Source organism: Rousettus aegyptiacus, unplaced genomic scaffold, assembly GCF_014176215.1.
Source record: "Rousettus aegyptiacus isolate mRouAeg1 unplaced genomic scaffold, mRouAeg1.p scaffold_m13_p_9, whole genome shotgun sequence".
Lineage (NCBI taxonomy): Eukaryota > Metazoa > Chordata > Mammalia > Chiroptera > Pteropodidae > Rousettus > Rousettus aegyptiacus.
The window spans coordinates 4,329,427-4,344,841 of NW_023416312.1; the positions used below are offsets into that span (position 1 = coordinate 4,329,427).

At 40.3% G+C, this 15,415-nt stretch overlaps 1 protein-coding gene across 3 annotated transcripts in view; it reads right to left on the minus strand.

The window, feature by feature from the left end:
- Nucleotides 1–15,415, minus strand: part of CLTRN (collectrin, amino acid transport regulator) — a 34,115-nt gene that overhangs the window by 17,361 nt on the left and 1,339 nt on the right. For 2 of the 3 annotated variants that reach the window (XM_036226692.1, XM_036226691.1), the window contains 3 exons: nucleotides 8,649–9,320; nucleotides 7,751–7,809; nucleotides 3,999–4,084 (listed from right to left, as the gene is read on the minus strand). In XM_036226692.1, the coding sequence (XP_036082585.1) occupies nucleotides 3,999–4,084; nucleotides 7,751–7,809; nucleotides 8,649–8,778 (275 nt within the window). In that variant the 5' untranslated portion in view covers nucleotides 8,779–9,320. Of the gene's footprint in view, nucleotides 1–3,998; nucleotides 4,085–7,750; nucleotides 7,810–8,101; nucleotides 8,258–8,648; nucleotides 9,321–15,415 lie in introns of those variants that run through there. The other variant, XM_016118919.2, reaches the window with a different exon arrangement.

Here is a 15,415-nt window from a genome sequence, read left to right on the forward strand (position 1 = left end):
TATAACTATGTATGGTGATAAATGTGAACAAGACTTACTGGGGTGATCATGTCCCAGTGTATACAAATAAGGAATTATTATGCTGTACGCCTTAAACTAATCGTGTATGTCAATTCAACTTCAAACAAACAAACTAACTGAAATGTCATTACCACAACTAAATAGAAAAATCTATGCTTTCAAGACTGGAAATATAGATGGATCTGGTGGAATTCTTTGAACTTACTTAATCGTTTTGACCAACTGGCTTTACCAAGAAATATGTTAACACATTCACAAATGGCTTCTTTCAGCAAATCACTGGAAAGGTGAAAGTGTCCACTCCCTCTCCTCAAGTGTGGGGAGGCCTGGTCTGAAGGTGATTCTCTAAGAATTGGCTCCACTGCTATTTCTCATCAATGGCGCCAGACAGGGCCAAATGGCATGCAAGGGGCAGTAAGAAAAGGGCTCTTGTTTCCGGAAATCGAAAGGACTAACCAGGAGCGGGGCTGCTGTCTTACAAGCACAAGACTGTTAATCCCCTTACCATGCATACAACGGCACGTTGTTCCTTTTTAGATCACAAGATCTATCCTTGAATAACTAGGCAGAGGAAGAAATCCATTGCATGCCCTACACCATTTAACTCAGAAAAAAAAATGCCATACCTGTTAGACTTCTGCCTCTTGCTAAAAATGATAGGTTATCCTAAAAGTCAATATTTGAGTAAAGTAGGCAGATAAATTCCCCAGTTTATCTGGGAAGTATATTAAAGTTTAAACTTAAATTATATTTTCCTTAGAAACCACTTTCAGCATTTAAAAATTTCCATGAAACTATTTTAGTAAATCTGGCCTAAACCTTATTGTAAAAATTTGAAAACATATCGTTGCCATCTAAGTGGAAGTCCCAAAAAAACTTCAAGTAACCTGACCTAATGAAACCATTAAAATTTTTCCAACCATCTTCCATTCTGCTTTTAAGAAAATCCAATAAATAGCAAGAAGACAGCTTGATATCAAGATTTCTAAGTAATGATTCCGATAGAACTGCCTCATTTTCCTCACATTTAGTCTATTTTCCTGTAATTTTTACCAGGGCCGGCTTCTTGGGTATGGACCTTGTGCTGTGTGAGACCCGGTTTTATCCATCATTTAAATCTCAGGGCCCGGCACTTAGCAGGCTTTCAATTAACTTAAGTCTATGGATCCAACCCAGCAATGCGGTTCAACGGGCTGGCCTGAGTAGGTCAGTAAAGAGAGAGGTTCCTGCTTCTCGCACCATGGCCTTTGGGCGCCCTGTCGGCCTTGCTTCCCCACTCCTTGACGGCATTTGGGCCGCTGGTGTAGCTTTCCTGTCACGTGTGGCTACTCAAAATAAAAAGTTCAGGGCAGCGTGCCCAGGACTCGGATCCAAACCGCCTCCGTGCCTCGGACGTCAGCCCCCTCCGTCCCCAGGGCCGTGCTCCGTTCTCCAGCTCTCAGAGCCGCGCTTCCTCCCGCACACCACCCCTCACCTGCCCCAGCCCCGTTCTTCTCGTCGAGACTTGGATCCCTGCAGCCATCCTACAAATGGACATTCCCCACCCTCCAGAAGTCACTCTGCCCCACACTGGCATCGAAGACCTCTGAGAGGCGGAAGACTCACAACCTGACCCCGTTGCCAAGCTACGCCACCTGCCCCACTCGACACGGCCGCCTCCCTGCGAAGCCGTCCTCCAGGCCACCTAGCATTCTGTGGTGCCCTTTCCCGTAGGGCGGGCCTGCTCTGTGGCAGCGCATGGAGGAGCTGGCCCGGCCGCCAGTTGCGTTTCAAGCACATCCCGACCCATTAGGCAGCCTCCTCGCTTGGCCCCCCGACAGCAGTAGGGCTGGGACTCCTACCATCTAGGCTGTAACAGAAAAAAGTTTGTTGATCCCAATCTAGTTTTGCACTTTTTGATTTTTTTCAACTTGTATTGGTAACAAAACCCTCTATATATCTTGTGCAGCCAATATCGAGAAAAAATTTTTGCAAATAAGCCAGGTCAGATATTCCCAGATGCCTATAATGCCCAGATTCTGAAAAAATGTTTTTTGAAAGTGAATTCCTCAAAATTAATCTGAAATATTTAAATGAACTTTTCCTAAGAATGGAAACATCTGATTTAACAGTCTTTACAAGGTGAAATTTAGGCACTTAGAGGAAGTAAAAGTACAATGAACATAGATAGCAACAGCATAAAATCTACACAAGAACTAGAGATAAAAAGAGAGTCCCTGGATTCGCATTGTGAGATGACCAGTGGCTTTTCTTCTTTTCGATTTTTTTGTAATGCTATTATTTAATTTACATTGAAAAGATAATTATAAATAGTTGTGGATAGAATGATGAATTTTAGAGACGAGATAAAATCAAATACTTTTTTCTAAAAATCTATAAAATCTAGGAATACAGTTCAGTTAGGATATAATTTTGTTTTAGTATATACCTCCTTTTAATGTTTTGAATCATGTGAATATACAACCCATTTTCAAAAATATATGTCTATATATACATGTGTGTACACAAAAACACATAGATGGCATGTTTATATTGCTCATCCAAATCCCACTGTTCTGTTTTATTCCTTATATTCACAGCCCATGCATCATATATTATGAGTTTGCATGAGACCAATAAATGGCAATCCTCTTTGCCAGGTTCTGAAGCATTATAAAATTAAGAAGCAGATAGAAGACTGAAATAAAAGGCTAGGTTGGAGGACATGACTTTAATCAACAGGCAAACTTCCTTTCTAATTAAAAAAAAAAATTCCAAAATGAGATGAACTCATCTACAGTGTCCCATGTAGAACTGAACTGAGTCAGGTATCACCACATACTGGAGTAATATGCAAGATATTGACTACTTTATGACCTGTACCTACCAATCTAAACAGTCCCCAGCTGTAACCAGCACACACACCTGGCAGGCTGCACTTAGTGTAGAGAGAAGCACAAAAAATGGCTGCTAGCTGAAGGCAGGCCTGCTCGGAAAGAGAAGGGGACCCATGCCCAATTTCTCCTTTCGGCTTACCAATCAAGGGGAAGAGTGAGGGAGAAAGAAGACAGAAACCAGGAGTGTTACCCTAATCACACATAGAGATGGTAGGAAACATCACAACTAGAGGATTCCTCTGGAAGAATAGAAAAAAATGTAAAGCTACTAAAAAAGCATACTAAAGCTTTTAAGAAAATTAACAAGGAGCTATCACAGATACCAACGACGGAACAAATCTTTGCATGTTTAAGTTATTTTCAAAATGAGTGCTATGAAATTATTTGTCTTCCTCCCTCCAAATTCATACGTTGAAGCCCTAACCCAAAATGTGACTGTATTTGGAGACTGTATCTGAGTGTATAAGGAGGTAATTATGGCTAAATAAGGACATAAAGGTTGAACCTTGAAAATATGGGATAAGTGTCATTATAAGAAGACACCACAGAGCTCACTCTTTCCTCCACCACTTTCCCCTTAACGAAAAAGAGGTCATATGAGCACACGACAATCTGGTGGCACCTGCAAGCCAAAAGAAGAGGCCTCAGAATGAAACCTACCTTGCCAGCACCACGATTTTGGACTTCCCAGCCTCCAAAACCGTAAGGAATAAACTTCTGTTATTTAAGCTACCCAGTCTGTGGTATTTTGTTACAGCCACCCAAGCTGACTAACACAGTGAGAGTAGAGTTCTCTGTCTGTCTGTCTGTCTACCTATCTACAAGAGAAATATGTATACAATAGAAATGTAGAAAGTTTATGATATATAACTACAATTTTAAAATATGTCTTCATAGTGCCCACTGAATGAAGAATGTTGTTGGAACATGATATAAACTGTAAACTGAGCTAGATTACAAGTTTTTTTAAATGTTAAATAAAAAATGTGGATATCTTAAAAATCAGATGAATAAATTATCTTCGAGATTGAGTTTTCAATTAATGGACTATCTCAAACAATATTGCAAGTTATCAATTAAGATTTTTCACTGTTTACTTACTCTGTTGTTTCTCTGTTGGGAACTTTTCTCATGGAGAAAGCCACCATCGCTTTGAAGAGATATTCTTCATTTGCATCCCAGGCATACTGAGAGAAAAGTAAAACAGAAAATGTGAAATGAAGAGGCATGAGTTAAAAAATGGTTAATTGGGTTCACATTGTGGTCACAGTGGTTTTGGTGCGCCTGCCTCTCTCTTGCTCTCATCTTTTTCATACACAAAAGGCTGGAGACTGATAAGTCATGTAACCATAATGTCCAAGAGAAGAGTTTCTAGGACATTGTATCTTTCCAAGTGTGGCGTGTTTCCCATTGCATTACCTTCCTCAGAACCTGCACTATCGGTAGCCAGTCAACAAACAGGACCGTTAGACGTCGCATCCTGGACATACAGTCGGTCCCCTCCTCCCTCTCTCCGCTCCTTCATCAACTGATTTCCCCTCTCAGCTTCCTTCCCTTTATTAATATCAGTACAATTTTTCTTTTTATTTTCTTAGCTGGAAACTTGAGCACATGTACATGCTATGTGCTGAAGTCCTAACTCCAGTACCTGAGAACATAATCACGTTTGGAGATAAAAGTGATTAGGTTAAAATGAGATCAATAGAGTGGGCCCTAACCCAATATGACTGCTGTACTTGTAAGAAAAGATTTGGATACCGACACACACTGAAGGAAGATGTGAAGATACAGGGAGAAGACAACCATCCACAAGCCAAAGAGAAAGGCCTGAGAAAATCCTTCTCTCATGGAACTCAGAAGGAACCAACTCTGATGAAACCTGTTCTTGGATTTCCAGCCTCCAGAATTGAGAGAAAATAAATTGCTGTCGTCTAGGCCTCCCGGTCTGGGGTACTTTGTTGTTAAAGCGGTCCTGGCAAACTAATGTGGCTGACCCCACCTTTTAAGTGGCTAATCAAGTATAACTGGAGAAAGTTACAAAACGGAGTTTGGTGATTTAACGTTAAATTCATAATGACCACTCCCAAACTGCCTGAGAATCCCTTAGCTTTCTCCATATGTTTTTTCTCTCTTGTGGTTCACGATGCCTATTTCAAACCCCCTTCAGGCCGTCCAAGTCTCAGTGCTTTCCTTTACACGTTATTCTCACTAGATGTTCTTGTTTCGTAATTTATAGATACATCTCAAGTCATCAATTTAAACTCCTCCGCCCTCCTGTCACCAAATACAAAACTTCTTCTCCACAGACACATAGACTAACCACATCCTCCCTGGAAGGGCCAGACGCGGTGTTCTCCCCCTGTCGATGGCTGTTCCACCCATCTCTCTGAGGAACACTTCCCTTCTGCCCTTCTCAGGGTCTAAACAACGTCGGTTTCCTCCCTCTCTGCTGTGTGTTCACTGCTGACTTGGTCCCGTCCATTGACTTTTAACCACGCTCGACTCTTTCCCATTAAAACAGCAGCAAATCCGAATCGCTTTACTCCTTCCACCTACTACTGTCTACTTCCCTTTAAGGCCAGAATTCTCAAAGAAGTTGTCCATACCTCTGTCATGGTATGTTCACCACCTAATCCTTAACCCCCTCGATTATCGGTCTTCCAGTTTCAGCACTCTACAAAAATGGCTCTAAAGTTACCAACGACCTCCATGTTTTTTAACACAATGCACATTTTCCAGTCCATCTTGCTTGGCCTCTCAACAGTATTTGGCACTCTTAAACGCTTTCTTCATCTTGAAGTACTCTGTCCTCTATTGTGATATGAGATTTTCATGGTGCCCCCCCCCCACCGCTCCCACCCCCTTTTGCAGGTTCACCCTCTTCTACAAGGGCTTCAAGTTTCAGAGAACCTTAAAGCCCTCTGCCAGGCCCTCTCCTCTTGGCGCTCTGTGCTTCCTCCCCCAGCACTGCCATCTACTCCAGCCTTCCATTATTAACACCTTAGCACAAATGGCTCAGGAATGTGTATCTCAAGCCAGTTCTGTCCTTGCCTATTTGTCCATAATAGCTCACACACAGCAAGTCCAAAAAATTAAAGCCTGTTCTTGTCTGTACGCAATTGCCTGACTCAGAAATGGGCCATCACCCATCTAGCCACATAATCAGAAACAAAAGCTTCATCCTTGACCTTTCCTTCTCCCTTTGTCATACCAGCCCCGTGGCTCTAGTATCCCTTCACTACTCTACCAACACACAGTATTTCGAACAGACGTCGCCGCTCATCTACACTACCCCGGTCACCTCCTAACTGGTTTCTCCTTTCCCCTACAATCTGCCTTCCACCCTGTGGCCGAACTGTCATGACATCTCTTCCACAAAACCGCCACTTGCTTTGAAGATGATACCGGATCTCCCTAACACAGTCCACATAGTCTTTGACCTGACCTCTCCTGTCTCTCTAAGCTCGTCACGTGTCACGCTCTTCCTCACTCCTCCAGTTCCACACACCTCAGTCCTCCTTCCGCCCCTCATTCGCACCCAGTTCCTTGGTGTAACAAGCCTTTGCACATGCTGTTCCCTCTGCCCTTTTCTCTTTTATCCCTTGGTTCACGTCTACTCATGCTTTCGGCCTCACAGCAAATACCAGATACTCAAGACCCTGACGAGGCCAAAGCTCACTTGTATTTTTCCTTCCTATATTTGTCCGGATTGCACATTTGCATTTCGCTCACTGAATATTTAATGGACAACCAATTCTCCCACTACTATAAGCTCCACAAGGGCCGGAATGAGCTTGATTTTAGCTGTACTGCATCCCCGCCATCCAGCACGGTGTTGCCCTCAGAGAGAGTGTGGACTCTGCACCCAGACTGCCTGGGTTCAAATCTTACCTCTGCCACTTGCGGACTTGAGATCCTGAGCAGGTTACTTGATTTCTTTGAGCCTCTAAATGCATCCAATGAGAATAGGAATACCTGTACTACCTTCCTCGAAGGGCTGTTTTGAGGGCTACCTGAGCTGATGTGAGCAAAGCACTTAGAAGGGGCCCAGCTAGAAAGTACCTAAACTAGGTTCTCAATGATGTAGGCTGTCATAACAATTACTACTCATTGAGTGAATAAAATCAAACATTGGTAGGTTAGCCTGCAAACAGGATATCTCTAACCTTCTTCAGCACTCTTTAACTGTTTCTAGCCTGAGGCATCTTAATATCGCCTTCTACAAGGGGCAATTTTCACAGACTGCACTGGAAAACTGAAACTAGAATTATACAGCACCATTTTATTAATTCGAAAGTCTTTACTGTTCCTACGGCTCCATGAGCTCCATGGGTATTTTTTAAATTTCCATTTCATCAGCATGTATTTCATGTTGTTAGTTTAATATTAAAGAGGAATTAAAGAAACTTCATATTAGAATTGGAAAATGTTGTGTGCTATGAAAGATCTCATGTGTGTGGAACATGACCTCTTCTCAATGACTACAAAACTGACGCTAACGAAATTCAAATGGCAACAGTGAAGCACAGAGCCCAACCCAGACCTGAGCACCTGACTGGGGACCCTCTGCTCCACTGTGCTGTGTTGCAATGTTCGAGTTTGCGAAATTGTATTGTGCAATGCAAAACTTCACATATTTTCTAGCATACACTGCAGATTAAACACTTTAGGCAAAATCATTTTAATGACAATTTTGACTTAAATTTTTTTGCTTTAAGAAAATATCAGACTTGAGGTCTTTAGAAGTACTCTATGCAACTTTAAGATAACTATGCAGAGAGGCTCAATATTAGGAAAATCACAGTTTTATCAGCAAACAAAATGTAAAATGAACATGTAGGTTCTTCACTTACAGCTTTATCTCCCAGAGCTGTTCTGATACTAAGTCTCACTTTAAAAGCATTTTCTGCGTCTGCCAAAAAGAAAAAAGAGCAGTATATGATAAAATCTGCCAAAATAGAGCCTGATAAATCCTAACATTTAACGCATATCAAATCAACAGAACACAGAAGGGCAATTAAACATCCCCAAAAGTCTTGGAAGTTTAACAGCAATCATCTCCCATGTTTAAAATTTTTCTTTCAAGCTCACAAAACAGTTGCAGGCTCAACTTTTCAAGTCGCAAATAAAGAAGTCTTTCAATCAAAGATTTGTCAAACATTTAGAAAACTGTTAATCTAGTTTTAAGCTTCAAGGCTACATACCTGGTTGACAGAGTTCGGCATGAATAGCAGTCATAAGAAAAAAGAATAGCCACAACATCCTTTCAGAGTGGAAAACACAAGGCAAACTAAGAGAAAAATAATCCACCCTCCACCTAAGGCAGCCTTAGCCATTCCGTGACTGGGATTAGAATATGAAAGACACAAACCAGCCACCGGCCAGAAGGCTTAATAATTAACCCCCATTACTTGGGTTAATACTTTGATAGAAGCAGCTCATCTCCTGTCAGTTATTTACGAAAATCTGTGTGGAAAACGGGGGTTCGTTGTCCTTTACAAACTACCTTGAAAGAATGTTTCTCTGCTGTCTCCTAGGCGGAGGCCTCCCTCACCCCTCTGGTTTGTCCGGGAGAGCTCAAGGTGGGGGGAACCCAGTCCTCTCTGGGGGTTTTCCTTGGCATGAACTTTCCGCCTTTCCACCTTTCCAGGCCCGAAATATCTGGCTCACAGATAAGCTGGCTTAGTTAGGGAATCCAGAGTCACCCCTTGCTATCTCTGCCAACCAAAGGCCTTCCCGGATGGGCCTTACCTGGCTGCCTCCCCAGGTAAACATCCCAGGACCTTCCAACTGCAAGGGAGTGGTGTTGGTCAGTCCCAAGGAGTGGCAGTTGTGTAAAATCACAGTTAGCTATGTGGAGCAGTGCCGCCCAATGGGACATTCTGCGGTGATGGGAACGGCCTGTAGCTGCACTGCGCAGTGTGGTGGTCAGCAGATGCAGGTGGCTGTCAAGCCCTCGAAATGGGGGTAGTGCTGCTGCGAAACTGGATTTTTGAGTAATTTAAGTAGCCACACGAGGCTAGCGTCGCTACAGAACAGTCATTAAGAGCTGCTGCCATGAACCAGGTTTGCTGGATTCGTTCTCTCATCCTCGAAACGGCACCTCGCGGCTGCTGGTGTTATAATTGTCATACATAGGAGGAAATCCAGGATCCAGTGTTTAAGGCACTGGTGGCAATGCGGGGAGCGGAAGAGGTGTCACTTGAACCCTGTCTCCATCACACTGACCCACACCGCATCTCGAGTCATCGCCGGTAAAAACTTAAACTGCCACGACACCTCAGAGCTGCTCTGGCATTGCGATGATGAGTGGAAAAGGACCTTTCCCCTAGCGGCATTCTGCAGGGGCTGGTAAGGGTCCCCCAGTGGTCCATGTCAGGCCTCTGGTGTCCACGATTCAGTCCCCAAATCCCATCTCGCTGCCTGAAAACCATGAACAGAAAAGTTAGGTTGGGAGACCCTGAAGTTAAATAGGAAATCTGGATTTTTAAAGCAACAATGAGAAAAATGTCAACAGCAACACTTCTGCAACACTTTTGAGAGTCATGTCATCTACCCCGAAGGGTTAAGGTGATGTCGTGTCATGGGCGACCCACTTCTGTTCACTAACTGCACCTGAGGAAGCTCGTCCTCCCCTTCACCTTGGCTGCAAGGGCGCAGAGGCAGGAAAAGCTGTACTGGAGGGAGAGGCAGCCAGGAGGCAGCCCAGTCAGCCTAGAAATCTCACTGTTAGGTGAAGCGGACCTTCTCATAAGGAAGAATGCACATAACTAACCCCCGCAGGTGGTCAGACTAGGTGAAGTCATCTTGGGAAACGTTTGATGAGACAAAGCCATTGTGGGAAGGAAAAGCCAACAGATGGAGACTGTATCAAAGCTGATTATTGGCACTGGGGAACAAGGCCACCCATGTTAGAGACATCGAAATCCGTTTCGGCTTTCCCTTAAACTTTGTAAAACTTTGTAAAACTATCAAATGCAGTATTTTTTTTTAACTGCACTGAAATCAAAAGAGCTTAAAAAAAAGTTCCCAAAAAGTTTCCCAAGGAAAACTTTTTTAAAAAGTATCTCTTTGCTTTTACTTAATCAGCTCTGACTAGAACTGAAGATAGTAAAATGCTGAATTGTGATGTAAGCCATTCATTTGAAAAGAAAATCTCTTCCCTTTTGAATTATGATTTCTCAGTGTTTGTTGTCTCAATTTAAAAATGATAGAACAAAGAGCAATAGAAGTTCTGTAGAGAAAATACAGACAAGCAAAAAGAGAAAAGTACACAACAGTCATAATTCTGCCTGCACGGATAAGCAATGTTAACATATTTTCATAGTTGAAACACACCCTCCTTAGCCTTGGATCTTCTTGTGTGTTCTTGTGTGATGTTGCTGTTGTTCTGTCTCAGGGCAGCAGCACTATCAGAACAGGGTGATGTAATAGGAATAATATGGACCTTGTCTTCTTCCTCACACTAATGGGAATGCTGCTTTTCCACAGAATCTGGACACTTTAAATTCTATTTACCAATAATTGATGTTGAATTTTATTAACTGCCTTTTCAGCATGTCTCAATACGATCCTAGAGTTTTTACCATTTGGTACAATATATTCATGAATTTCTCTATACTGATCCTTTAAACTCAGTCTGATGATTTTTAACATGCTTCTGGAATTAACTGCTATTTCCCCTTAGGTTTCTAAACCTATTTTCATAGAAAATATCATGTAGGTTCCTTTTTCAAGTGCTGATTCTTGAAGCTTATTTTCTCCTGCTTGTATTACCATCTTGAAAATGGTATAGAAGGATTTCTAACACTATGTTTACAAATACTTTAAAATGCAGAAGAAATTAAAAATGCAGAGTTGAAGAAATCTGAACCATACGTGTTTCAGGGGAGAGTACTTTCAAAACTTTAATTTCCTATATTGTCATTTACTGCAGGTTTCATATTTCTTTCTGAGTCCATTTTGGCTATTTATAATTTCCAAAAAAATCATTCACCTCATTAAGATTTTCCAGTATTTTCATGAACTTTATGCACTATTTCTCATAAATTATCTACATTCATTGCTTATATCCCCTTTGTATTTTCTTGTGTGTATATTTTTTTTCGCATTTTCCATCATGTTGCCAGAGGTTTATCTACTTTTGTTGTTTTTCAATAAAAAAATTTAATTTTCAATTCTTTTCTTTCTGCTTTGTAATTTGTCAATCTTATTTACATTTATTAAGTCCTTACTTCTGTTGTCCTTACAGTGCTTTTCTTGTTCTTTTTAAAACTCTTAGGCTGGCTAATAGGCTTATTTATTTTTAATCTTTTTCAGTTAATAATGAAAATTTCTGTGGCTATGAATTTTCCTTGGAGTACTGTTCTGGCACATGACATAAGAAGTATAGATGTACAGTCATCTCATTCTTTTCTAAATAGTTTATAATTAGTTTTACTTTTTCTATATTTCAGTATTTGCTTAGAAAGTTATCTGACAATTGCAAAAGAAACAGCGGCCCCAAATGGAATGATTAAAGATACCAACTTTCAGAGGCCCTGTCAAGTGAATAGAAAAAGTATAAAGTAAGATACTGACTTAAAACGAAGACTCTTACAAGGTATGGATCACTTCAAACATGCTAAAAATGATTTAATAAAGGGCTTGACAGCTCAATAAATAGGTGGAACACAGAACTAGGTACGATTGTTCTTGCCTCTTAACATACTGTCTTTACTTTTTTATACTCTTCGAAATCTTGCGCAAACTTAGTCTTCGTTTTCATGCACAATTTTAAGTATTAAACCTCCATAACAAACTTGCTTCATACAATGCTCATTTCAGCAATTCCACATAGAGGATCCTAATAACTTATTAGTAATGGTGGCAATGATGACAAATAAAGCAGTATCAATCATTCTGAATATGTTACTATTGATTTCCAATGTTAAAAGTTTAGAGAACGTAAGTAAAGGTTGAGATTACTGTCGCCATGAGCAATATAAAAGGCAGCTAGTCTCCTGAGGCAGGAGAAAGAAATTGATTTCTCCATGTTTTCTTGTACTCCATAACACCATTAAAAAGTAGTTTCTTGGCACATACTATCGATCTACTGCTCTGGAGGGTAAATTAAATATGAGATCACATGAAAAGAAAACACGTGGGTCTTTTTTTCATTATTCATGTGAGACTCTTTTTAAAGTTCATTAGAGCTATAAAAGCATGTGGGCACATGTATGCTCCATTTGCCTCCGATATAACAAAAGGTAGGGAGAACCAATATAGATCTTGAATTTTGACCCTGATTATTGTTTCATTGTCACAAACAGGTATTTCATAAAGCTAAAACACCTAAAACTAGTAAAATGGGAAACCATTTCAAATGTAACTTTACACTTTTATTGGGTTTAGGGAAATGTATCTAGCTGCAACACATCAAAAGAAATCAAACCTTTAATAGCTGAACATGTAAATTTTTATAAGATAAAAATCTTATACTTTTTAAACAGCTCCACTCATTTTCTAGAAGTCGTAGAATTTTGAATGTCATCCTTCATCATTTAATATACTGTAAAATCAACAATGTCAAGATATTTACACTTGCTAATCTAATACTTTTCCATATAATCATGGAAAAATTATTTTACTCTCTGTAAATTGTCAGTAGTAAGCTACATGGGAAGATAAAGTATTTTTTGTCTATTGTGAAAAATACTATATTTTAATTCAGTGGTTCTCAATGAGGGGTAGGGTAGGTTTTTCCTCCAGAAGACATTTTAGCAATGTCTGGAGACATTTTTTTTGTTGTCACAATTGGGGGAGGGGTACTACTGGCATCTAGTGGGTAGAGACTAGGGGTGCTACTGAATATCCTACCAACTTTAGAAACATCATTTAAGCCTTTACCTGGTAACTTTTCTCTCCTTGTATTTGAGTTAATCGAAATAATCCACAAAAGGAAGAGTAGGAGATAAAAGGGAACCAAATCTGTGTGTGTGTTTGTGTGTATGCAAAATTAAGCATAAGATTTTAACATCATTTGTTCCATATTTGGAAATTATTAAAATAAACTCATTTATCTTTTAATTAAGATGCCTAATGAGAAAAAATAAATGCCTGGTTGCTGGAATAAGTCCAACAGCCCTTGATTAATAAATACAGGCACATCAAAAACTGTCATTGAATGACATTTCTACCTTCTATTGACCTTCTCTTTGTCATTTACACTGAAGTCATTTCCACATTGGAATCTTCATTAGCACACCAGTGCCTATGTCGGATTCCAAACTCTTTGACCTGTAAGATCTGAACCTAATTTGGGCTTTTCAGATGTATGTACACTAATACTTGCTCCCCATCCTCCTCTGAGCCATTCTGCCAGCTAGTCTCTGCAAGTGGGCCATGCCCTACCTGTTCTTTGTGTGTTTGTTTTCACACTATTTCCTTAACTGCAATACTGTGAGCTTTCTTTATCCTCTTTAATTGCCCCCACACACACACACTTCCACCCCTGACTTACAGATGTTGTATGTTGCGTCTCCCCTTAAGAACTGGATTTCTGAAGGAGAGGCATCTCCTCCCACGAGTTCAAGGTGTGCACCTGGGGCCTCGTGCACCCAGGGTATGGTCCGTAGCTCCACCTAGCAAGTCCCGAACCCAGGACCTTCTGCGTGTAAAGCAGACGTGCTAACCACTACACTATGAAGCCACCCTCTTTTCTTCTTTTTTTCTTTTTTTACCTTTAAACATCTTAGCCATTGTTACAGGTCTAGCTCAACTATCATCTCCTTTGAGAAACCTCTTTTCTTTTGCTTTTTTTATAGATTTTAATTTATTTTAGACTTGTGCAATCTACTAACTTTTAATTCTCTCCTCCTCCTGTGTTCTCATAGCACTGTGTTCACATTGATACATGCACCTATTGCCTATGGGATTTACTTTTGTGTCCTACAAATTTTAAGTTCCTGGAGGACAGGGACTATATTTGGTTCAACTCAGTATTTCTCGTGGCTGGTGAATATTTGATAATTTAATAAAAATGAATTGACTTATATGAATTATAAACTGTCATTCTAAGAAGCTTGACACTGTGGAAATGAAGCATTATGAAGTACACTGCAATTTTTTACATTCCTAGACAGAGAAAAACAACTAGTATCTTTGATAAACAAGGGATCTGGGGCTTTGAAAAAAAAAATTCTGAAGCTACAGTATTCAGAAGGGTCATCAAATTTTGTAGGTTAATCAAAAGCCATAACCATTGTGACCTTTGTCTCTTTTTTCACACAGTAGCATTTTTCTAGTTCAGAGAAAGTTAATCACTACTGTTTGGAAATAAAGATTAATTTAGACAAACTGAGTGAATGCAATCCTGCCAACCTAATATTTTTAAGGTAGGAATTTAAAGAACAGTTTCTTAACTAGAATGCATGTTTTCTCATCTGCATGTCTCATCTTGTGCATGAAGACCAAGACATTAAAATAAATCCCATGCAAGAAAAGCAAGACTTCATTGACGTTTCTTCCCGGATTTTAAATTTTTTACAATGCTGCTTGACTGTTATATAAAGAGTTTTCTCATAGTTTTGGCTAAGATTATTGCAGCCATGCTCTGTGGAGCAGAATTTTCCATCGTAATCTTCTGTTTGGCTACCAGTGTCACCCAGTCACGTTTAGCCTTGCCTATAGCTACTTCCTTTGCCGATCCCTATCAAGAGGTGGAGGGGCCATTGAGCTGTATATCTTTTAGGTTAGACACTTTCATTTTCATAACAGAATTTTAACTAATCTCACTCTGACATCCAAAGTATATGAATTACTCAATATGTTGGAGTTTCTGCCCTTAAATTTTTGCCAGCAACAATGATCTTGATCCTTCTGTTGTATGAAAATCATTGAAAGCTTGTAATAAAAAACGTTTTTGAGGGCTGCCTAAAAGACACGCATGCAAGACCTCTATTACTACAAGTCAGAAATGCCAGATAGGTTGTCGCAGCCACTCATCCATCCACACCCACTACAGGCATTATTACTCTATTACAGGGCTCTTTCACAAAACTTCCAGTTATTCAGTCAGTTGACATGTGAGTTGAAACTTACTTGCCATCATGTGGAATGGTGATCTAAATGCTGCCCTAAATAAAGCCATACCATTGAGGGCCTGTGATCTCAAATGACCAGGCAAGTTTGGGCGGTTCATAGAATTGATTTAATGCTCTGTGCTTTGTGACTATGACAACAGTTTACATTGAGGGTATCTATTTGAAACTTCTTATGACTTTGTTTCCCACTTAGGTCACATTATCATCGTGATGAGGAATCAGGGCTTCCCTTGGGACTGAAAGTCAAGAAGGGACTTGCAGGGTGTTATGCTAAGTGAATTAAGTCAGAGAAAGATAAATACCATATGATCTCACTTATATGTGAAATCTTAAAAAACAAACTGACAAAAACAAAAAAACAAAACTAAACTCATAGATGCAGAGAGCAGCTTGGCGATTGATGGAGGCAAGTGGATGAAGGATGGGGAGCGTGGT